General features: G+C 34.9%; 3 protein-coding genes and 1 long non-coding RNA gene across 9 annotated transcripts; 1 reads left to right on the top strand and 3 right to left on the bottom strand.

Moving 5' to 3' along the window:
- Positions 1 to 1,436: 1,436 nt before the first annotated feature.
- On the bottom strand, positions 1,437 to 9,533 carry LOC147396018 (uncharacterized). The gene is made up of 3 exons (XM_086451961.1): positions 7,344 to 9,533; positions 1,791 to 2,048; positions 1,437 to 1,687 (listed from the first exon to the last, which is right to left on the bottom strand). Exons 2-3 carry the CDS (start codon positions 2,046 to 2,048, stop codon positions 1,640 to 1,642), a joined length of 306 nt encoding a protein of 101 aa, XP_086308087.1. The 5' UTR covers positions 7,344 to 9,533; the 3' UTR covers positions 1,437 to 1,639.
- Positions 2,934 to 5,637, top strand: LOC147396019 (uncharacterized). Of its 2 annotated transcripts, XR_015180688.1 has the most exons (6): positions 2,934 to 3,700; positions 3,799 to 3,876; positions 4,650 to 4,919; positions 5,011 to 5,214; positions 5,326 to 5,418; positions 5,524 to 5,637. It is a non-coding gene; the product is annotated as an uncharacterized LOC147396019 (long non-coding RNA). The 2 variants fall into 2 exon arrangements; XR_015180687.1 differs by having other exon boundaries at positions 4,650 to 5,214.
- Positions 9,534 to 12,051: 2,518 nt separating the features above from the next.
- Positions 12,052 to 22,790, bottom strand: LOC147396016 (uncharacterized). 5 transcript variants are annotated; one of them, XM_086451452.1, is made up of 11 exons: positions 17,227 to 19,488; positions 16,864 to 17,148; positions 16,050 to 16,777; positions 15,828 to 15,960; positions 15,575 to 15,744; positions 15,183 to 15,479; positions 15,034 to 15,108; positions 13,159 to 13,233; positions 12,797 to 13,033; positions 12,440 to 12,718; positions 12,052 to 12,233 (listed from the first exon to the last, which is right to left on the bottom strand). In XM_086451452.1, exons 8-10 carry the CDS (start codon positions 13,216 to 13,218, stop codon positions 12,446 to 12,448), a joined length of 570 nt encoding a protein of 189 aa, XP_086307578.1. In that variant the 5' UTR covers positions 13,219 to 13,233; positions 15,034 to 15,108; positions 15,183 to 15,479; positions 15,575 to 15,744; positions 15,828 to 15,960; positions 16,050 to 16,777; positions 16,864 to 17,148; positions 17,227 to 19,488; the 3' UTR covers positions 12,052 to 12,233; positions 12,440 to 12,445. The 5 variants fall into 5 exon arrangements, 4 of the variants coding, with proteins under 4 accessions (XP_086307578.1, XP_086307580.1, XP_086307579.1 ...); XM_086451454.1 differs by lacking the exons at positions 16,050 to 16,777; positions 16,864 to 17,148; positions 17,227 to 19,488 and adding exons at positions 19,612 to 19,709; positions 22,656 to 22,789; XM_086451453.1 differs by lacking the exons at positions 16,050 to 16,777; positions 16,864 to 17,148; positions 17,227 to 19,488 and adding an exon at positions 22,656 to 22,790.
- Positions 17,939 to 19,636, bottom strand: LOC147396017 (uncharacterized). The gene has a single exon (XM_086449759.1). It carries the CDS (start codon positions 19,634 to 19,636, stop codon positions 17,939 to 17,941), a length of 1,698 nt encoding a protein of 565 aa, XP_086305885.1.
- Positions 22,791 to 24,600: the final 1,810 nt, after the last annotated feature.

Raw genomic sequence — 24,600 nt, 5'->3', positions numbered from 1 at the left:
ATATATATATATCTCTCTCTCTCTCTCCAATTCATCATAACCAAGAAAACACAATAACCAATTTGTAGACACCCCATTTTTGCATCTGCCTAATTCAACAATTCGTCACCGGTTACCGTGAATTCCTAATGATGATCGCGAAGAACTCAAAGGCTTATGAGTACTGTCTCTGATTCCCTTCGTTTCCACTCTTTTCATCTCCCCTACTCGTTACGACTCGACATAGAATTTTACGCACGCCTAGGATCGCTACACCTTACATTCGATTTAGCAAGCACGTACGCTTAGGTTACATTCGATTTATCAAGCACGTACGCTTAGGTTACATTCGATTTAGCAAGCACGTACGCTTAGGTTCGCTATATAGTTCGATGACCTAGAGACCTCGCTAAGCTAGGAAAATACGACTTTGAAACATAGAAATAATCACGTTGGGACTAAAAGAAGCCTCACGCCAGAATTCGTAAAAATTTGCAAAAATCGACAAAATGACGAAAATACCCCGAATAAATTTTGGACCTCTAAAAGACCTTGAAAGTGCTTCCATTGCACTCAGATTATGATTTCGAGTCTAACGAGACCCAAACCGATGAAAACAGAGAAATTTAAGAAATATCATAAAAATGACCGAAATACCCCTTGACCTCCAAACTCAACTTAGAGATCTCGATCCTTAGGAAACTATGATAAAAATTAAAATCGAATATAAAATTAAACAATTAAAACTTAAAATTTAAAATTAAAATCAAATAAAAAATTAAACAATTAAAACTTAAGATTAAAATCAAATAAAAAATTAAACAATTAAAACTTAAAAGTACAACAATTAACATCTAATTCAAAATTAAACAATTAAAACTTAAAATTAAACAAATAAAATTTAAAATTCACAATTAAACAATTAAAATCCAATTCAAAGCTAAACAATTAAAATTTAATATCTAATTCAAAATTAAAATTAAACAATTAACATATACACTACAAAATTTTAGGTTTTTAGCGGGGGTTAAAAACCGCCGCAAATACCAAAAAACCGTCGCTATTAGTAATAGTGATGGCCACGTGTAACGCGCACTATAGGTGGTGTCGCTAAAGGCCATATGAGCCCTATAGTGGCGGTCAAAAACCGCCGCTAATAGATTGTATTACTGTAGCTATAGTTATGAGTGGAACTTATAGTGACGATCAAAAACCGCCCTAATATATTGTATTACCGTCGCTATAGATATAAGTAAGTCCTATAGTGACGGTTAGAAACCGCCGCTAATAGTGTATTACTGTCGCTATAGATATGAGTGAGATCTATAGTAATGGTTAAAATCCGCCGCTAATTAGTTTTTTTACCATATTTATAAATACAATTTTGAATGCTTATAGTGGCGGTAATGGCCACCGCTAATAAGATTTATTTATTTATATTTTTTTAAATTTCTTTTATTTTAAAATTATTTGTAATTAAATACCTATTTTTATACAACCTGTCAATCAAACTCAATTACTTAGTAAATCAAATTAGTTAAGAGACAAGTACAACAAAATAATAAGTCGATTGAATTAAGAGCCAATGCTTATAAATCCATTGTGATGCTTATAAATCCATGTTTATCATTCAAAAAACAAAAGCTATCTATCATGGTTGTTATTGTGGACACTGATCATTGTCGAGTTGATTGTGCTGCTCATCAACCTACAATTCATATACATTAATCAAATTAGTCATATAAATAAATATTTATTTATTAATAAAATATTTTAAAACACAACATATTCTATTATCGGTGAGAATTTACCTTTCTCATTAGAGTAATGATCAATTCCTTGAGTCTCTCCACGTCAGCATCTCTCACAATTTGTTGTTGCTCTAAAGCCAATATACCCAAGTATCTTTGGAGCTTAGCCACATGCTTCCCCACAGGTTGTCCATGACTATCTCGCATTATTTCAAACCTTTCTCCTGACTTTAGATTCTGTACTGAGAGGCATTGAGTGCGGCCTCTTTTTCTTTTCGACTTTGTCCTCTCACCAGATGAACTTTGTCCAGGTTCCATCTGCAAATGTAAAGTGCAACAGAAAAATAAATTATTTATTCAAATAATTATGTTTTATGTACTAATTGTGGAAAAGCATATACAACAAATTATGCTTTATTTACTACGAACGTACTTCAATCGACAGAAGCCATGGCTTTGTTGAAGGATCATCAATAGACAAGTTTCTATTCATAAGAAAAAGATATAGCAGTCAGAGTTGCATTCTATGAATCAGCTTCATAGAAAAGCTCTGAACTGAATTTAGATCCTTGTATAAATATACACCACTTCCTCCCTTATCATTCATGGGGAGACCCACAAATCTAGTGTTTGGCAGCATGAATCATATTTACCACTCAACTCTATCTTAAATCTTCAATCATGGCATGTCCTATTATCTTACTACATCTCTATTTAACCACCCACCTCGCCTTCCTCTTGCTTTGGTTCTGTTTTTGATATTTGTAAACCTGCACATATATTCCAACGTTCCAATTTTACAATGTCCTCGTACAAGCCAATGGTTTGCAGCTCTATGCATCATGATTTGTGTAAGCTAGTCAAATATCAATCCTTGCACCTCAGTGTTACATCCAATTCTGCCACAAATCTGGTGTGATCAAGCCTGCCTTTTGTGAACACAAAGGTCCAGGGGCGACCAATTGTCAGGTTAGGCTGCTACAGAATGGGATGTCTACATCTGATATTACTTTGGTGCTGGAAAATCAGTTAGTGAGAAGAAACTCCTAAGGCAAGAAAATAAAATTATATAAGTTGACCAAAAAGACGACTCTTTAGTTTGCATGATGTCAACAATGCTATATACACTCTTTAAGGCCACAAATACCTCCTGCACACTGTCGCTCCATGGTATGGATCAAGTAAACTAGAAACATTGTGCTACTAAAAACATTTAGTGTTGCAAAAACTTTTGGCAAGATCAATATAAAGACCTCTACAACAACTGAAGATCTTGTAAATTTTCTTTGTACTCTTCCCTTTCTCTTCAGCATAGATGCTTCATCACTATATTCACATTTCATTTGGTTGTTGCCTATGATTATTTTTGAGAATCTAGACTAAAGTTTATAATTAGCTCAAGACAACTAACTGAAGTTTACTACATATTGCTGAAATTTTCAAGTTTTTTCACTACAAAAATACCAATCTTTAGTGACAAGTTTTTTGTGGCAGCCAAAATAAGCGCCACTATACGCTACAGTAAAATGAAATTCTACACAATATATCTTGTTAAAAAAATAAAAATAAAAATAAATAACAAAAATTTTTGTAAAAAAATAAAAAAAATTAAAAAGCCCGCGAAGTCGCGAACCTGCGATCGTCACTTGCGCCATCTCTGTTTTTCGACTTCCTCCATATCTCTCTCCCGAAGCTGCGATCGTCTTCGAGACTTCCTTCATCTCTCTCTCTCCCTTTTAAGCTGCGAAGTTGTGAAGCTGCGATCTCGAACTCTCCCTTTCAAGTTGCAAAGCTGCGATCGTTTTCTTCGAGACTTACTCAAAGTCGTCTTCGAGGCTTCCACCATCTCCCTCTCTCTCGCTCACTTTGAGGGTTTCAAAGGATTTTTCGTGTTTCAAATCTCACACAACTATAGACCACTCGAAATTATCATCGAATTTGGTTTCTTTATGTTTCAGATCTCATAGATTGTGAGTTTTTTTCTTTATTTTTAGCAAATCTGGTTTTGAAACATTGATTGTGGATTTTATTCATTTTTCTGAGCAAATCTGGTTTTATTATTTTGAAGCGTCAATCGTCCTTGCCTTCCATAGCTTCTGGATTTAATTGTGCGTATTCGATCCAAGGTTGAAGGTTTAAAATCCTGGTGAGTCTCTCTCTTTAGTTTCAAAGCATCAATCCTAGGGTTTTCAACTTTAGGATTCTAAATCCATAAAACCTAAATGACTGATTATATAGGTTAGTTTACAACATTGGTTGAGATTACATTTCTAATCATTTAAAGATTAAATATCCCAAATTATTTGTCAGATTTTGATTAAAGATCAAAATCAATTTCAGTTTGGTTTTCTTTGTTTGAATTCTTATATTTTCTGTACATTTTCTCCAAATAACTTTTATGTTTCTGTTTTTATTGTTTTTCATGGAGTGGTTAATATATATTTGGTCCTTAAATGAATTTAATCTTATTGAATCGTGATTTATGGTATTGGATCGGTATGTCCTTGATGAAAAAGTTATTATAGAGAACAATTTAATTGAGTCATTGTTCATGAATTAAATTAAATTTGTTGAACTACTCTGTTTATTGTTAGAGGTCATTGATGACACTTTGTTTTGAAGTTCTAATCTTTGTTGTAATGGTGAGGAGAGTTTGTGGTAAAAATGTTTGAAATGCTTGTTTTTGGCATGCTTGTTTTGGAGGGTGTCCTTTGTGGTGAAAACCAGTTTGCCCTTCCTTTCCATTATTATTTCTTTTGAGAAACATATATTGTGAGTTCCTTTTCTCTACTACTAGTACTACTACCCAATCATGTGGTCTTCAAGCTGCAGCATGTCAGGTAACCATGAAAGGGGCATTATAAGTGGCATTATTATTATACTCCCTTTTGAACATTCTGTTGCACTTTACATTTGCAGATGGAACCTGGACAAAGTTCATTTGGTGAGAGGACAAAGTCGAAGAGAAAAAGAGGCCGGACTCAATGCCTCTCATTACAGAATCTAAAGCCAGGAGAAAGGTTTGAAATAATACGAGATAACCATGAATAGTCTGTGGGAAAGCATGTGGCTAAGCTCCAAAGATACTTGGGTATATTGGCTCGAGATGGCCATATGTTTCCCCTTGACATCCTTGATTGGCATGCAATGCCAGAATCAATGAAGGAAAATGCATGACAAACAACATTGGTATCAATTAATTATAATATAATATTAGATAATTTATGAGTTTAGCATTGAACAATTTTGACTCATAATTTTCAATTGATTTTTTATACAGGCCAAATTTGATATCCCACCCACGCTTAAACAAGTTGTGTTACAATCTATTGGCAAGAAGTGGAGGTATCATAAATGTAAGTTGAAAATCAAATTTTATGATAAATACAAAGATGATGCAATTCGATGTGCCAATCATCCATCCTATGTTTTGGAGGCTCAATTGTATTCTCTCGTAGCCTTTTGGAATTCGGAGGAGGGGCAGGTACATTTATATTTGAAATTTATACATATTGAATTATGAAAAGTTGCAAACAAATTATAAGATACTCTATATCTCATATATTTAACTTCTCACAAATTATTTAATGTACAGTCTCGAAGTCATAGAAATAAGGCAAATCGTGCTCAACAGACAATGACCCATACAATTGGGACGAAGAGTATAGCTTGTATTAAATATGATGAGGTATATATATATATATTTATTTATTATGTTGTCTATCAATTTCGTGCCCAATTATTTATATTATAAACTAATCTTGTTGTCATTGTCTTAATGTGATGCACATAGAAATTAAAGAGTTCAACGAATACTGAGCCAAGTCGAGCAATCTTATTTCTCATGACACACAAGTCCAATGATTTGGCCACGGCAAAGAAGATTGTAAGTTTAATTTTAGATAATTTTCATCAAGCATTAATCAATTATGTTAATATCTGAATTTGAAGATACTAAGAATGTTTAAAATATTTTAAAGGACAAGATAAAAGAACTTTTGAGTTTATTACCAGAAGACTCTCAAGATATTACAAGTCGAAATGATGTATTATCATTTATTTTTTTAGTGATAAACATGAATTTATAAGCATTGACTCTTAATTCAATCGACTTATTATTTTGTTGTACTTGTCTCTTAACTAATTTGATTTACTAAGTAATTGTATTTAATTGACAGGTTGTATAAAAATAGGTATTTAATTACAAATAATTTTAAAATAAAAGAAATTAAAAAATAAATAAACCTTATTAGCGGTGGCCATTACCGTCACTATAAGCATTCAAAATTGTATTTATAGCTATGGTAAAAAACTAATTAGCGGCGGTTTCTGATTGTCATTATAGGACTCACTTATATCTATAGCGACGGTAATACAATATATTAGCGGTTTTTGACCGTCACTATAGGTCTCACTCATATCTATAGCGACGGTAATATAATCAATTAGCGGCGGTTTTTGGTATTTGCGATGGTTTTTGACCCCCCGCTAAAAGCCTAAAATTTTGTAGTGTTTCCTGATCCATTATTGATGATCCCCCTTACTATTGACGTGTGTATTTTACTGCAGCCGACGCTCCACTTCTTTCACAATGGGAAAAAGGCCATTGAAGCCTTTTATCAATTTCTAAATAAAGCCTAAATATAGATTGGAATACTAGTAACTTAAATTGATTCCAAAGAGAACATGAGAGCATGAACATAGAACAAGCCATGGGAAGATGCATAAACCCCTAAATCATAAGATTACCATAATGAAATCTAGATTTAAAAAAAAAATATTTTATTTTTAATGTTAAGAGTGCAACCATCAACTAATGGTGTGCAACTATTCAATCCCTAAATAAAAGAGAATAATCTAACGCATTCATTCAAGTCTCATGGCCTAGACTTGAATGCTGCATTAAAATTTTACAATTATATAGCAGAGAAGATGTTGTAACAAAGACTAAGTAATGTGCAACAAAGACTAGTACTAGAAGGAATGTGTAAGTCAAAGGGTCTAATAGAGCAAGAACAAGAAGAATGTAGATTGATGTAATAAGAAAAATACAAACGTACTTCAACCAACAGAAGTCATGGCTCTGTTGAAGGATCATCAATAGACAAGTTTCTATTCATAAGAAAAAGATATAGCAGTCAGAGTTGCATTCTATGAATCAGCTTCATAGAAAAGCTCTGAACTGAACTTAGATCCTTGCATAAATATACACCACTTCCTGCCTTAACATTCATGGGGAGACCCACAAACATGACACGTCAATTTATCTCTACCCTTAGCATTTATATTAATTCCGCCTGTGTATTGTCCCCTTTGCACTACATTGCCAGTCCCAAGCCCAGATTAAAGGGCAGTTGCAAACAGGGACACTTTAATTTTCATATTAATGGTAAGGACACAGGTAAGCTTTCCTGACCGGTACCATCTAGTATTTGAAAATGCTCCCATTAGTAGCAAATATAAATCCATAAGAAAGTATGTGTGACACATCTAGATGTCCAGATGCATTAGCATTTGTACATTTTGCATACAGTTAGTGTGGTAAATGCTAGAATAATATTCATAGATGGTAGAATTTTCAGTTAATAGACTTTCAATGATTGAGAGATATACCCTTCAAGACCAAGGTTAGAGGGGTAGTATACATTCTTCAAGCCATATCTTTTTGTAGCCCAAGCAGTTGTCTCACCAATGCAGGCTACAGCATTGTCCCACCGTTCTGATTCTGAAACAAGATTGACCCAAGCCCTGTTGCAATAGGGTAGATTGAAAAAAAAACAAAAGAAATACCTTGTTAGAAAGGGAAGAAACCATATGATAGTATTTAGGAAAAAGAGAAGGTGAGATCCATGAAACAAGATTGACCCAAGCCCAACTTCAATTGCATAAAAAATATTCAACCATCATCTATTTAAATAGTAATTAGTACCTGGTATGGCATGAGCAAACACACATGCATTAACAAAACTTTGATTAATACAAGATTCTGTATACCCTCATCTTTGTCTTTAAGATCCTTCAACCTTCAAAGCTCAATGAACGCCTCGAGACAATGTCAGTACAACAGCTGCACTGTAGCACCCATAGGGCCTCAAGGCTCGATCCATATCATCTGTATACCCCTGCTTATAGTCCATACGTGGGTCATATGCATGGTATCGTTGGGGACTCCCTATGGGGGACATTGGCTATCATGTACCCACGTGAGACAAGTGTGTCTTGAGACCCTTGGCCCAAATTGAGTATAAGTGTGCAATAATAGTTTTCTAGTGTGGAATACATCCCTCATAATCAATCACTAATTAAATTTAAAACATTCAGCACTAGAAGATAAGGTGTGGGTCTTGATGGACCCGCGAAATCGCCCCTGATGTACAGTCCATTCTGCCTATAGAACACCACCAACAGAATACAAGGCACAACAAACATTTCTTGATTCTCCTTGTGTACCTCTTTTAGACCTCTAGCTTTCATGTTTAATTTCACTCTTCCCTAACCCCCAAATTGAATATAAGTGTGTAATAATAGTTATCTAGTGTGCAATACATCCCTCATAATCAATCACTTTGTGTGGTGGAGAGAACTTAAAAATCTGCAAAGTTAATTATGTTTTTTAGTGAAGATGCTCTGAGACAAATGGAAGGAAAGCAGCTTTGGATTATACTTTTGGTTCTAAAGCACAAACCACAATAACAGAATCTCTAATTAAAGATGATGGACTTTTTGACCATTGTTTTGTTCTAAGCAATGTATGGGTCTTGATTGGAAAAAAGGTAAAAAAATAATGAAAAAAAGACTAACTTAGGCACTCTAAAATAAAGCACTACTTATTGATCAGAAACATGTATATATTATACATGATATTATGTAATATGTTATATATATTATACATTAGATCAGAAACATTTTTTGAGCGTCAAAAGTGCTCCCCAAACACTACTTATTGATCATGTTGTGATTTTAGGTTTATTGATATTAGAACTTAATTGTTTCTTGTAAAACTACTGGCAGGTTGCATTCAGGACCAATGTCTTCCATCCAAATATAAACAATAGTGGGAATATCTGTTTGGACATATTGAAGGAGCAATGGAGTCTTGCACTCACCATTTCCAAGGCCCCCATATCTCAAATTCCTTTTAGAGAGTGTTTGGGTGCAATCATAATATACAAAAGCAGCCAAACTTGATGGTTTAACTGTATTCTCCGAAAAGATCGACATGGTTCACACTTGACAAACTCTATCAGAATGGAGTTATGATTGCAGCCAAACACACCTACTTATAGTCTTACACTCTTACCATGGACATTTCAATCTCATTTTAAATATCACATTGGTTATATAATGCAGGTTTTGTTGTCCATATGTTCTCTGCTGACTGACCCAAACCCAGATGATCCTGGTACCTGAGATTGCACATATGTACAAGACCGATAAAGCCAAGTACGAATGGACGGCTCGCAGCTGGACCCAGAAATATGCCATGGGCTGAGCCCTTATCATCCAATGATGCACCACTCTTGTCTACTTAAAACTTGTGTTTAATTTCTACATGAACTATAGAGAAAGATTGTACTTATTTTTGCTATTTAATAACATCACAGCTTCCAAGTTGTATGTTGTCTCATATCTAAAGCTACGCGCATTTTGTCAATGATGTCATGATCACTATCGAAGAGTTATCACAAATATTTGGGGTCGGCCATTTTTTATAATAATGTCCAAAACAATAATATAATATTTCGGTTTCTTTTTTCTGTAGTTAAAGAATCTTTTTTCGGATGACTACAATGGGGGATTTAATTTATTTATTCCGTTGTTGGGCTGTCCTTGAGACATTAGTGATCCAAGTTGTAGTTGAATGGTGTGAAAATACATCCATCAACGTATAATAGAACAGATCATAAGAAAAGATATGAAGATTGACTAAGTATATAACTATAGTTGGAGAATTATGTTGCTGTTGTGGCTGACCATGTCACTCAAGATCTAGAATGTTAGACGATTCTTGAGATAGACAACACATGACACGTGAGAACCATCTAATGGTCTAGACCTTGACACGAAGATCTGGCTTTTGGGGTTGAAGATAAACTACAGCAACCAACAACCATTCTATATAAAGAAATGTTTCATAAATAATGTGAAACTGAACTTAAAAGGATTCAGCAATGAAAGAAATGTTTCATAAACTCACCAAAGTGGAATAACTACAAGAAAGTGAACAACTCTGAACTTGAAATTTTGTTTTCACTATGTGAGGCTCTATTTGGGAACAGAGAATCATCTGTAAATTGATACCAAAATGTCTCAACCAAAACATTCTAAAATAGAATGAAACTTCAAACCATGGGCTACGACCAACCCAAAATAAGAACAATTTAGATCTACCAAGGTGGGATAAGTGTAAGGTATAACTTGATCTCAAATCTAAAACCAATTTAAGCATTTCGATCTTTAAATCAATCAGTAAAATGGAATAATTGAGATCGATTTGATCTCCAATCAAACCAAAGTGGAAATCGCCATTTGATCTCAAATCTATCTAAAGTCTTAACCATTTGATTAAATCTAAAGAGAAGATGCATAAAGAAAGAGACGAAGAAGAAGATACATGTTAGAAAGAGCAGATTTCCACCATTAATTCCGAAAACCCTAGAATCGTAGCTGGAAAGGAGAGGAGAAGATACAGAGAGCAAAGAGAGTGAGATAATTTCGGCCATTTTGTTTTAACCATTTGATTAAGTCGAATGAGAAGATACAAAGAGAGAGAGAGAGAGATGATACATCTTCTATCAAATTTCCGCCATTAGCAATGGAGAAGAGGAGATACAGAGAGAGCAGCGAGAGAGAGATGTTTCGATTTGGTAAATTCGCGCGAAGAATTTTGTGAATAGTTGTATGGAGAAGTGATTTGGTAGATGGGGAGTAGCGGTGGTAAGTATAAGACGAGCTCTATAGCGACGGGAATTTTTTGGCCGCCACAATGATGGTGTCGCTAAAAACTAATAATTTTGTAGTGATAATTTGAAATTGAACAATTAAAACTTAAAATTAAAAAATTTTAAATCCAATTCAAAATTAAACAATTAAAATCAAATCAAAAGTTAAACAATTAAACCAACAAAATTAAAATTAAGTTCAAATCAATAAAATTTAAAACAAAATTTTTAATCAAAACTAGAATAAACCAATCACAATTCGAGGTTATGTGCTACGAGTAGCGGGGGATCACCCCACTATCATTCTCCCAAAGGAAAGGACGTGTAAAAGAGGGAAAAAGAAAGAGAAAAAAATTAGAAAGAAAAAAAATTTAGAAACTTAGGGCCTGTGTGGATACACCTCTCCGTGCAAGAGCAAAAGCTCAATCACTCCCCGCAAGAGCAAAAAACCTCTCCGCGGAAGAGCAGGTCTTTGAAGCTTCTGCACAAAGAGCAAAAAACCTCTCCCCGCAAGAGCAAAAATCTCTCCATGCCAAAGCAAAAATCTATCCAAACGTTTGCTAGCTCCCCGCAAGAGCAGAAGTCGTCAAGAAGCTCTATCCAAACGCAGTGTTACTTGCTATAAAAAAGAGAGAACGTCTTCTCTCTTGGGGACTGAAACGTATCTTCTTCTCCATGGGACGTCTGTGATCTTCTTCTTCTCTTCGTTTTGGCTGAGCTCTCTCTCATCTACGGCTTCTTCTTCCTTCACGGCTTCTTCTCCATTGGGCTCACAGACCTCTCTCTCTCCTTGTTCATATTCCCTTATTTTCTTCTCCAATGGTTCCACTGCAACGCCATCCCTTCCACTATACTTCCTCCCTTCCACTCACCTTCATCATCTCCACTACTGCAACAACACTTCATCACGCCCTCTACACTTCTCCAGCCTCTCTCTGTGCTGCACGTCCACTTCATCACTACGTCATATTTCACAAAAAACGACGGGCCAAAGCCGTCGTTTTTTAAGAACAATGACGGCCCCCGCCGTCGCAAGAGCCGTTGTAAATATCGAAGTTGTTTTTGGTGAACGACGGTTGGCACGTGTCAACAAAATGTTGTAGAAAACGACGGTCATAGCCTGTCAAAATAAAACGACGGCCCAAACCCGTCATTTTATTTGTCGAATTTAAATTTAATTAATAGAGATAAACGACGGCTTAGAGCCGTCGTTTTTCCGTCAATTTTTTTTTTTTAAAAACATTTAATCGGTATTGTTTGTTATTTTTATTATTTTTCACCTAAAAAGAAAATGACAATTTTCATTGAACAGAAAATTAAAATCTAACAAAATAAATAAATATACTAAAAAAACAAAATTTTACATTTTTCAAATGAAAACCATGTTCATTCAAATTTTACATGTGCAATCATAGTCCAACATGCCCCGTTTTCATAGTGTCGATTTTAATATACATCCCAATATTTAAAAAAGTTTTTCAAAAAATATCTTCTACCAACTTTACTTCACTTCACTTGTAGAAATCAAAACCAACATGTCTTTCTCGATCCTTGCCGAAATCTGTGATTGAAAAATTAAAAAACATTGTCAGATATATAGTAATGACACCGACTACCTAAAGCAATCCAAGTAATTATACAAGAAAGATGAATATACCAAATTACAAAATAAAAGAGTTCTCATAACTATCATTGTCAAACATTTAATTATTTTATTATAATTTTTTATGTTTAGTGTCTATCTACCATATAAAGTAAGAAAAGTACCTCTGTTCAGTAAAACTTTATTCGAAATTTGGGCCAATCAATAATATCACCGCATGTCAAATCAGCGAATGTTCCTTCTCCACTCTGTAGAATCACATTCCCATCAAGGACCTCATCTATAAGAATATCGTAGCTATCTGAATCTGCATTAGATGCACCTATCACTCTTCCTTCGGCAACACAATCATGTGGTCGTTGTAAGCGATTCACCTTACAAGGACCTGTCTGTATCCTTGGTGGATTAGAATGTGACTCATGATGTGGAGAATCGGGCCTTACCTATAAAATAATGTAGACAATATCATTGCAACAATAGAAGTTCACTCATCTATCAAAAGTAAAATGCCAATGTTATACCTGTGAAAAACTGCCGGGATTGGTGGAAGACCGCATTGGTGTTCTAGTAGAAAATTTTGATTGTTGTAAAGTCTCATTCATCTTTTGCACCGCTTCCGTCAACTTATCCACTCTATTATGAAGGATTGTCGTCTCATACGCCAAGGCTTGCTTGTAAGGAATTGAAGCACGCACGGAAGTCTTGGAAACACCTGAACCCATTCCCCGAACACGACCCCGACTATCAGGACCACAAACCTGTACAAAAAGTTTCTAATATCAATACCTACTAACGATATGATATCATACTTACTAATATCAATGCCTACTACACAACATTATATCATAATTACAAAATATCCTAATTAAAATAATGCACATACCACAGCCACAGGGTCATGGTCTAGATCGTTATGTTTATTAGAAGGGTCATTAGCAATCATTCTATTGATGGCCTCCTGCAAAATAAATAATAATTAAGAATTATAAAGAATAACAATTATTAAAAAAAAAATAGTGTACTAGCTCTAGTTGTATTACAATCATATGAAATTCTTTTACTACAATAATTACATACAACTTTCTGTACGTAAGAATTGGTTTTTATAATGTTTGTTAGAGTAAGAGCTGCCATTCTTACCCAATCGGTGTTTTGATGACCAAACTATTTTCAATGGTGTGTAATACCCTATATGACAACATGGGTATAGCTAGACTTGGATACCCATAAACTGTTGAAGGTCCTTATAATCAATTGTAACAGAAAACAAGTGGTAAATAGTGTACAATGTGGTAAATAGTGTACAATGGCAAATCATTGTTTAAAATATAATTTCGAAACAGTAAATAAGGTCACTATGTATAACAGTATGTCCAATCTATTTTTGAAAGATGTTCTACAAATTAATTTAAAAATAAGGAAATTGGAAATTGTTAAGAGTTCTAAGATTTCCAAAATAACAATTTAGTATGCTAGATTGTTGGAACAAACATTCATGAGCCCAAAATAGCCCAAACTCCCAATCCACTCATCATGGGCTTAAAGGCAACTAAAAAACCAAAAAATTGAGGGAGGCATATATTAATACTTGTATACTTAATTCTGATCAAGGTGCTTAATTTTGTGGTCAATTGAGCATCGATGGTAACGTCATGGAAAAAAATAATAATTCAGGATTTGATTTGGGGTCAATCAGATGCTCTAACCTCTGTTGCATCCTGGTCAAAAGTTTTTTTTTTTCCCTTGATCGATGAGTTCTGTTTCCGAAAAATATGCAAGACTTTCATGGGGGATTTAATGGGTCTCACAAATTTCAGATTTCAGAAGGTGTAATCTATGAGGTATGCCCTTGACATTTTGTTCCATATTCTATTTATTTAAACTGCTTAGTAACATATTTGGAGAAAGGACTTAGTCCAGCCCTACATATCAATTGGATTTTTAATGGGCTGGAGGTTATTCTAACTACACCCACAACACACACACACACACACACACACACACACACACACATTCCATTCTACTCTCATTACCACAAACCTCCCCCAACACAGAAACCACCACCAACACAGCCGCCACCAATTACATACCCTCCCCCAACCCATAAACCACCACCAATTACGTATCCTCCCCCAACACAGAAACCACCACCAACACAGCCGCCACCAATTACATACCCTCCCCCAACCCATAAACCACCACCAATTACGTATCCTCCCCCAACACATAAACCACCACCAACACAGCCGCCACCAATTACATACCCTCCCCCAACCCATAAACTACCACCAATTACATATCCTCCCCCAACACATAAACCAACACCAATACAGCCACCACCAATTACATACCGACCCCCAACCCATAAACCTCCACCAATTACATACCCTCCCCCAACAAATGATGAATTTAAGAGCATTTATTCCATAGCTCCACTAAAGAGATAGTGTACAATGTGTTAGGGGGGCATACCCCTAGATTAGTTTTGGTTTCTGTAGAAAACAGTAAATCAAGCCAATTCTGCCAATCAACAATAATAACAATAATGCTGAAGTGTATCATAACAATAATTAAAGTCAAGTCAAGTCTTGGGGTCAATTTCAATCATGCTGAAGTGTCAATTTCAATGCTGAAGTGTTCACATTCAGATTACAAGATGAATTCAAGATATATATATATATATAACAGATCAATCAAACACTAGAACAAAGAGGTGTTCATGAAAATCACGAAAATCCAATAAATAAATTATTCTAACCGTTTGTTGGCTTTTGGCATGGCTAGCAATGTATATGTCTGTCCTGGTAATCCCCTTATGAGGATCTTCTTTACTCTATAAATGAAACAGTCAAATATGTAAATGAACAATATATACATATTTCATTTCTAACATGATATTAAACTTACCAATTCATCAGCAAGCCGGGCTTGTCCCTTTCTACCAGAGGTATGAGTATTTTTATTTTCTTGTCTAACACGCTTCCCAGTCGCCCTCAAAGCTTGGCCCTCAGGTGTCGAGTTGAAGTCGACAAACCTCTCCCAATCTTCTTTTCTCACGTAATGAGGTACATGTTTTTTCCTTTCCGCATCCGTTGGATATTTATCATATACATTCCGACGGAGATTACTTTTCCATTCTTTCCAACATAAGTTCGCTTTTTTTATTACCCAATCCTTATGCCATTTTTGAATTTGATAGGTGCCCTACAAAGAAAATTAAATAAGATGTGTTATATTTGTAATAAGTCATAGTTACAATTTACAAATAAAAATAAATCATTTAATACACATGCACTCACACTGATAGACTCCCAAATTTGTTCCTTGAGCTTAGTAGGCACATTAGTCCACCTATCATATATAAGTGGCACATGTGTCTTTGCTACCCGCCCAATAGTAGTGCATAATTGAGATGAGTTAGGACCGATTGGTTGCCCATTTAGATTAAACTGAACTTGGATAAGCCCACCTATGAAAAATGAAAAGAATTAACAAAAACGTGATAACAAATATTGAACAAATGAATACAATCTATTCACCCTTTATACATACTCTCAATCGTAGATGTAGATGCGGATGCGGATGTTGATGCGGATGCGGATGCGGATGCGGATGTGATACTGATGCCGATGCTGATGCCGATGCCGTATTAGGAGCGGATGATGATCGCCCAAATGACATAGTGCTGGAATCACAAATAGTATTTTCAAGTCAAGTAATTTAAATAAAGGCAATGACAATAAAAATAAATAAATTAAATGCATGCTTACAAACATTTTCATTCATCTTCATCCATGTTATCATATTCTATGATATCTTCTTGTAGTAATGATGCTGATGAATTTCCATTCATTCTTGCCTCAAATACTAAGGGATCTTCATAAGAATCAACATCTAGATCCAATCTCTTTGGAACTTCCAAGACAACATGCCAATCTTCTGTAGGCCTACTACAATCTTTGCAATAAAATACTTGAGTTGCTTGAGAAGCAAGAATAAATGGCTCATCAACTTCTCTTGTAGTTCTCTGTAATCTCCCTAAATTAACATAAATCAAGTTCGTTTCTGGATCAACTATATATCCGTTTGTGTCTTCTATACGAACCCAATCACAATAAAATATCGGTATTCTAAAATCATGATAATCCAACTCTAAGATTTGTTTGACAATTCCATAGTAAGTAACTTCTTTATTAACAACGTTCTTATCCCTGACACTTGACCTGAAGCTAGTCACAGCCTTCATAGAGACCCCACTGTTCTGTGTTGTTTTGTTCATTTCTGAATCCGCTGTACAAAATACATACCCATTTACCTTGTATGAACTATATGAAATAGCTTCAAATTTTGGACCATCAACAAGCCTTTTCAAGGTAAAGTTCTCCTCATTCTGTAATTGTTGTCTAAGCCAAGGTATGTAATCCATTGGCTTTTCTATTCTTGAATTACTTCTTTGAGTTTGACAACTAGATACGTGGCTTTGAACGTAGGTAGTGTAATTTCTGCATATAAATGCAACATTCATACATTATGAACTATAAACCATCATAACAAAACAAGTATGTAGTAAAATAATAATTTTCCTTACTTTTCCCACTCAACATTTTCAATTGATTGACGTAGTACCCATTTGAGCGCTTGCTGGTACTGTACATTTTCAAGAAGAAAAACCTTCCCTCTTTTATCAATAGGATAAGCACATTCACCATCAACATCCATGAACGTATTCCTCGCTTTCATATGACTTCCTCTTTCCCCATTGAATATGTAATTCATGGCATACATCATTGATTCATCCATAAGGTAACATTCTGTAATACATCCTTCTGGATATGTCTGATTCACCACATATCGCTTATATGTTTTCATCTTCCTAATACATGAATCATATATTAGATTGACGCAAAATTTAATTATAAAAATAAACTCATTAATTTAAAATTTTATTTACCGCTCAAAAGGATACATCCATCGATATCTAACGGGTCCGCAAACTTGCACCTCCTCCGCCAAGTGTACAACAAGGTGTGTCATGGAAACAAAAAAAGAAGGAGGAAAGTACTTTTCAAACACACATAGTGTTTCAACAATTTGATCTTTCATCTTCGAAAGTTCCACACGATTAATAATCTTCGAACATAAGACATTGAAAAATATTGATAATTGTTGAATAGCAGCCCGCAATGGCTTATGACCCTTGAATGCGTACATCAATAACACTGGTAACAATTGTTGCATAAGGATGTGATAATCATGTGACTTTAGGTTCTTGAATTCGTTGTCCTCTAAACTCACATTATGTTTCCAATTTGCACTATATCCAATAGGAACCTTCAAATGATACAAAGTTGTACAAATTAATTCTTTTTCCGATTGAGACAATAAGAAAGGAGCTTCTGGATAAATCAACTTGCCATTCATCTCTACGGGCCACAACTTTTTCCTTATTTTCATAGCCTTTAGGTCTTGACGAGCTTGAAGACCGTCCTTCGTCTTATTCTTTGTATTCATGATTGTTGCTAAGAGATTTTCTGTCACATTTTTTCCACATGCATTACATCCAAATTGTGGCGAATAGGTAGATCCTATAGATTGACAAAACATATGTCAGCATGAATAAATTAATATTATACCGCATTACATTAATGTTTAGAAAGATAATCCTAACGCACCTTCCAATACGGCAATTCAAAAAGGATCGATCTCTTTGACCATGCAGTAGATTCATTCTGATTCGCGGACCTTTTCTTTTTGTTGTCTTTTACCTTTCCGAAGTTAGTCTGAATAGTTTCCATTTTGTTCAATACTTCAACACCACTCAAACGTAAAGGATGTTTCCCATATTCCTCATGCCCATTAAATTGTGATTTTTGGCTCCTGAATGGATGTCTCGAATCTGATAAAAATCTTCTATGCCCCATGTAAGCAAATTTTTTCCCATGTTTTAGCCATATTGATTCTGTTTTTTCACTACATACAGGGCAACCATACTTTCCTGCGGTCTTACAACCTGACAAATGACCATATGCTGGAAAATCGTGTATGGCCCATAACAAAATTGCTTTCATGTTGAACATACTCTTAGTGTAAGAGTCATACGTTATAATTCCTGTGGACCATAATTCCTTCAACTCTGCAATCAATGGTTGCAAGTAGACATCAATATCGTATCCTGGACCTTTCTTTCCCGGAATCAATAATGTTAAGATAGTAAACTCCTTTCGCATGCATAACGATGGAGGAAGATTGTATGGAACAATCATAACAGGCCAACAACTATAAGAGTTATTATTGTTTCCAAAAGGATTGAATCCATCAGTTGCAAGCCCCAACCGAATATTACGTGCCTCATCACCAAAATTACTCCATTTACGATTTACTTGTTTCCAACAAGAAGAATCTTTTGGGTGATTCATGGTTAATATGTTCGATACTAAGTCAGGATTTGCATGCCATGTCATGTTTTCTGCAATCCACGGTACACTATACATTTTTTGCAACCTTGGTGTTAACGGAAAATATCTCAACTTTTTCCAAGGTATACGTGAGCTTCTTGATTTTAATGGGTTCATCGGTTTCCATCTACTTTCACCACACGTAGGACAATTGTCTTTATTTTCATTTTCTCTCCAGTATAGCATACAATCATTACGACATGCATGAATAATCTCGTGCTTCATACGCAAAGACTTGATCATCTTCTTAGCAATGAAGGTTCTATCAGGTAAAGTGTTCTCCTTTGGTAAAATTCTTTTGATTAATTGTAACAATTCTGTGAAACTCCTATTAGACCATTGATGTCTAACCTTCATACTCAGTAATTCAACTCTCACCGATAATTTTGTATCACCAATTCGACACGATGGATATAAGGGTTGTAACGCTTCTTCCATCAACTTCTCGTACTGAATATTCTCTGAAGAATCATTCTCAACTTGAACATCATCTACATCATCAATTTCATCCATATATATAGATGTACTAGATCCCATATAAGCTTGAGCATCATTTACCATGTCAGCCATGTTCGGGACTACATCTTCAATATGATCACTAGCAAGTGTATTGTCCACAATGTTTGCACAACTTCTAGGATGAATTTCTCCATGATGGATCCATGTAATGTAAGATGTATCTATACCATCACAAATCAAATGAGTGCGAATATCGTTTATCGTTTTCTTCCCCCCGATCAAATTACGACACTTCACACAAGGGCAACAATACCAATCATCATCCCCTAATTTATATTTATTAGCCTTTATGAAATCAAAAAATGAATTAATTCCTTCCAAGTATTCAACAGAAAGCCTTGGCGCAGTCATCCATGTCTTACTTGGGGGTACGGGCTTCGAAGACATCTTCTAGGTATTCAATAACGACGCGTTTGTTGTATTTTTTGAAATATGAAAATCCTGGATTTTTCTACCCACCCTGCTAAACAAAATAAAATAAAATCATTCTTCATCTCAAATTTTTGCTACTAATTATCCTTTCTCCTTATCCATGCACAAAACTTTTCACATTGTGCATATAGGAGTGAATTCATATAGTAGTCTTATTTGAATCTCTTAACTACAAGAACTAGACTATACATAATAAATAAATGGGGACCAAAGAAGAAACCAAATGAAGTTCAGTATACCAGTATATAACAATTATATAAGACATTTCTAATATATTTTTATCCTCAACACATCATTCATCCCAAAGATTTGGGGTTTGGTCAACAATGATGGGTTGGACCACTATCCTCTATTTATATTTAGATAAGACTAGTCCTACACTAACTTCTTTGGACAAAATTGCGGGAGAAGAATGATAAGGCAAATTTATGACCTGAAGCAGTGTGCAATTGAGCCAAAGACTCAATCCTAATAATTTATCAAGTGGTGCTAAATTCTTGCAAAACAACTAAGTGGTTGCTTCTAAGAATGAATAACCATACCACACCCTTGGTGCCAGTCCAAATGCATAATGTTGTTTCTTCAAAATGTAAACTTACAACATAAAATTTATAGCAGAAACCATTTGGAGTAAATTGGGCACAGATTAATGTTTTTTATGGGTGTTAATTTGGTAATGAGTGAGTTTGATATTAGGATGAAATACCATTTGGATATACCTTCTAATAGTTACATCAACTGAGGAGTGAAGACTTTACAAGGCCTACACCAATTGGCTGAGAAAAACAAGCTGATTGTCTTCTGATCAAGGGATGATATGGGTACCTGATCTCAGATTCAAAACAGATATGTCGAGTTTGAATATATCTTTGTGTTCTAACAAACATATTGAAAATCCAAGTCAACTTATTTGGTTGATGGACCCATCACATGATTGGATGGTTCTGATCATACCATTAGGTTGACTTTTTTGGTCTAGGAGAACTTTAGGTAGGATCACAGCCAAACTTTATTCATGATTGATGATTTCTAGCCGTTGGATCATAACAAAAGTTTCAAACTACATTACAAAACCTCAAATCCAAGAGTTAGAAATCTACAAACTGGCTGATTTGGGGTTGTAGGTCCACGTGTCAAGCATTCATGGACTACTAAATCATTCTTCCCTTAGAGGACTAATATCAATGTTCATTAAAATTAAGAGAAAAATTGGAAATTAACAGAACATAAAACCAAAGAGCCAAAACAAAAATATAGTGCAGAAGATTATAATCAGAAAATCAAAAAGTGAGCTATTATTAAAGAACTAAAACATTTAATTTCAAATAAAATAAAAAATGAATTAAAGGTTGTATACTTGGTAATACTAAATATATTTACAAATTAGGTAAAAAGATACAATCACGCAACTTCAAAGATTGGAGTAAGTGTCATAATTTAGAAACAAGTAAGTTTTTTTTCAATAGTATGTAAAAACAACATTCTATTTATGGAAAATATCTCACATAAACAAGATTGAACCTTAATTAGATGTCACAAAACCTTACTTTACCAAATTAAAATTTAATTTGTTATGTTTAATAGCTTGGTGTGAAATGCGCAATTCGCATGTTTAATTGATCGGAAGAATTTAAGCAGAGCCTACTTGTCCAACAAGAAAGTATGCCAAGTGTTGGGAGAGAATTGTTTTTTTAGCTCACATACTTTGATGGATGCTAACAAGTATCACTCCCCAACGACTAGAACAGAACAAATATCTCAAAATCATCCAAAATTTTATTACGATTCAGAATATCCCAGACCAAAAATAAATAAAATTAAAACCAGACACCTATTAAGGCATACTATACACTTCCCCAGATTAGATATTTATCAATTAATAGTTGACTTATTAATTAATTTTTAGATAATCAACATATTTTGGTCATCAATCATTCTCCATGGTGCATTTGTTGATCATCAATTTTCACATTACACATAAGAGTCTCTTAAATAAAACATTCAAGAGAGATCAAACCAACTTTTAACAAGAGTCATAGACAAGAGAACCACACTTATTAACTACTAAACAGTCTCTTACTTAATTTTAACAATATAAGAGAGTAGATACACCACTTCTCCTAAGTAGCCATGGATGCCACGGCCACTTTAGTTTGGATCTAAATTTTACCCGAGGGACTCTATATGGTATCATGATTCATTACCACATTGCGTTGCAATAAAAATTGGTGTAAGGTGAATTACTCTCTGGATGAGATATAGTCCTGTTTAAGATATATTCAAGTCCCATTCATGGTGGTTTTATTGGTAAAGAAGGGTTTTTTTTTTTCCTTACTCGGTACATCAATTATTAGCTTGGTTCAAATTTACAAGATATCAAATTTTATATGGGTGTTAATTTGTTAGAGATCTCGTGTGAGAACTTTTGAAACAGTACTATTTTCATCATAAATCAATTTTCAGTTGGTACTTGTTACATCAATTATTAGCTATAATACGTATAGAAATAAAACAATTGAAAACAACAGTATGAACAGAGTTAGTAATGCCTTTCATAGACCTCAGGTTGTGTAACAATAGAAGAAGATTCAGAATCGACTGACATCAGCTCATTAGTTAGAACTTGTGTAATCTGTCAAGAGCACTGTTTTAGAACACTAGAAGTTTGTTTGAGTCTCTAAAAGGGGACCCTTATAAAGAGACATCAACTCTTTATCTTACAGAGGAAACCTACACAAATTAGTATTATAGAAAGAGCCATCTCAACTTTCAAGAGCACATGAATCGAAGTATAAAAATTTAGAACTATTGAAATGGTTTGATGTTTTGTTACCTCACTTTGCATTTGGTGAATCCTAAGGATGGTCTACTTTAAGATTTTCTATCTTATATGTTGTTTATAAGCAGGGATTAGACCTCATCAATTGAGGTCTCAAAAACTAAAAGAAATCAGTGAGGATCGTTAAAATCATACCAAGAAATCGAGAAGATATCCAACCAGATCAAACAAACAAGCTCAATCTACTGAGCCTCAAGAGATGAGTAGAACCAACGATGAGCGAACCTTCGAATCAATACTGAAATCGCAGAATCCGTTATAGAACTTCAAGATCTGCAAATAAATAAAGGTTAAGAAGTGATCAATCAACATCTGTGGAATGACAATCTATTCAGATAAAACACGAAATCCAATAAATCTTCTTTCTGAAAACAACAGATGACCTAATTTGTTTTCAACTTATCTGCATTTTGTTCTCTGGCGATTAAACTTTCTTTAAAAATTTGACTAATGGTGTATCAAATATCAATCAAAGCAAATATTAAAATTAAAAAACAATAAAATAATTGAAGAACAAATCAGATTTCTATTAGAAGCTCTCCAACGGAATCGAATAAATTACTAAACATTAAACAATAATCAAAGAAGATTACCAAATGGATGTAGAAAACATTATGCCCGAGAGAGAGAGAACTACCGCGCGAACCACGCCTGGTTTCGCAAGTCCAAAACTGAAATCGCGAGAGAAGAAATCGAGAACAAGTCGAAAATGCGATTTGTTCTTTAGAGATTTAAGACTCTACGGATTTTTTTAAGAGGAAGAAGATATGAATGAGAGAAGCAATCGAAAATGCGATTTGTTCTAAACTCTAGGGTTTTTTTTCGAGGAAGAAGGTACAGAGAAGAAATCGGGAGAGAAGAAATTCGATTTGTTCTCTGAGATTTAAAACTCTACGGTTTTTTTAAGAAGAAGAAGATATAAACGAGAGAAGAAATATGCGATTTGTTCTAAACGCTAGGGTTTTTTTTTCGAAGAAGAAGATAGAGAGAAGAAATCGCAAATCAGCTTTGGTAAAGTTGGTGCGGCAATAGTGGTACTCTATTTTTATTAACGCCACACCAATCGGTGTAATATTAGTAAACGTTGGTGTGGCAACAGTGACACTTATACTAATTAAATGACGGATTAGATTAGTCGTTTATAATCGACTATTATAAACGTCATTAGGGGTTAAACAATGGGTGGAAACCGTCGTACATAAACGACGGCTTTAGTCCGTCGTTTATTCCGCATTATTTAGTCGTTTTTAACCGTTTGTGACGTAGTGCATCTCCCTCCCTGAGTTTTGGGATGACCCACACAATCGAATAAGTGAAGAACGATAAGAGATCAAACAGAAGAATAAGAGAAGAAGAAGAAGAATAGAAGGAAGAGGACGTACCAGTGCATACCTACTGCCCCAGCAACAGCCCCAAATACCTCCTCTCCTCTTCGATTTTCTGCCATTAAAACCACCCACATACCTCCGTTTTTTCTCCACCATTGAAACCAGCATAAAAAAATCACTGTTTAGCCTCCCATTAATATGGTTTCAGTCTCCTTTTAACGTCCTCTTGCTGCCCTCTCCATCATCTCCATAAACCTGCAATAGCTTTCAACCCTAACTCCTTTCTCTCACGTTCAACACAGCCCCCATAACATTTCACATCTTTTGGTTAACTCACTGCAACGCCCCCTTCTCTATCTCTATCTCCTAACAGTCCCCTTGCTGCCCAACGTCCCTTTCAGCCTCCTTTCCTCCTTACCTAGCTGCTGCATCAGGGACGTTCTGCCCATCTTGACCATCATTTTTGGCACACTCATCTCTCTCGGCCCGCAACGTTTCCAACGCTCTTGCTGCATTCACAGCGCTGTAGCACAACTATTCAAAGCGCTGTAACACAGCCCCTTGGCTACCCAATCTTTTCACACCATTACTACAACGCTTCTGTCGCTGTCTTCGTCCCTCGCACCCCCGCAACAGCGAACACTCACAAGCTTTGAGTCCTCCCTGAAGGAATCAACTCGTCATCTTTCTCTATTAGGTAAGTTTATTTTGGTTCATTTTTATTTTCATTCTTGTTCTTTTTATGGCATAAT

This window comes from Akebia trifoliata, chromosome 8, assembly GCF_017979445.1.
Source record: "Akebia trifoliata isolate Shusen 1 chromosome 8, ASM1797944v1, whole genome shotgun sequence".
In the NCBI taxonomy this organism is placed as follows: domain Eukaryota; kingdom Viridiplantae; phylum Streptophyta; class Magnoliopsida; order Ranunculales; family Lardizabalaceae; genus Akebia; species Akebia trifoliata.
This window is presented reverse-complemented; position numbering and strand designations above follow the sequence as displayed.

Bases quoted from the DNA above. Each gene is read 5' to 3' on its own strand.
- LOC147396018 (XM_086451961.1), bottom strand. From the start codon at position 2,048: ATGGAACCTGGACAAAGTTCATCTGGTGAGAGGACAAAGTCGAAAAGA. The intron at 1,688-1,790 runs GTAAATTCTCAC...TATGAATTGTAG, and splicing joins TCATTACTCTAATGAGAAAG to GTTGATGAGCAGCACAATCA.
- LOC147396016 (XM_086451453.1), bottom strand. From the start codon at position 13,218: ATGATTGCTAATGACCCTTCTAATAAACATAACGATCTAGACCATGAC. The intron at 13,034-13,158 runs GTATGTGCATTA...CTTTTTGTACAG, and splicing joins ACCATGACCCTGTGGCTGTG to GTTTGTGGTCCTGATAGTCG. The intron at 12,719-12,796 runs GTATAACATTGG...ATTATTTTATAG, and splicing joins ATCCCGGCAGTTTTTCACAG to GTAAGGCCCGATTCTCCACA.
- LOC147396017 (XM_086449759.1), bottom strand. From the start codon at position 19,636: ATGTCTTCGAAGCCCGTACCCCCAAGTAAGACATGGATGACTGCGCCA.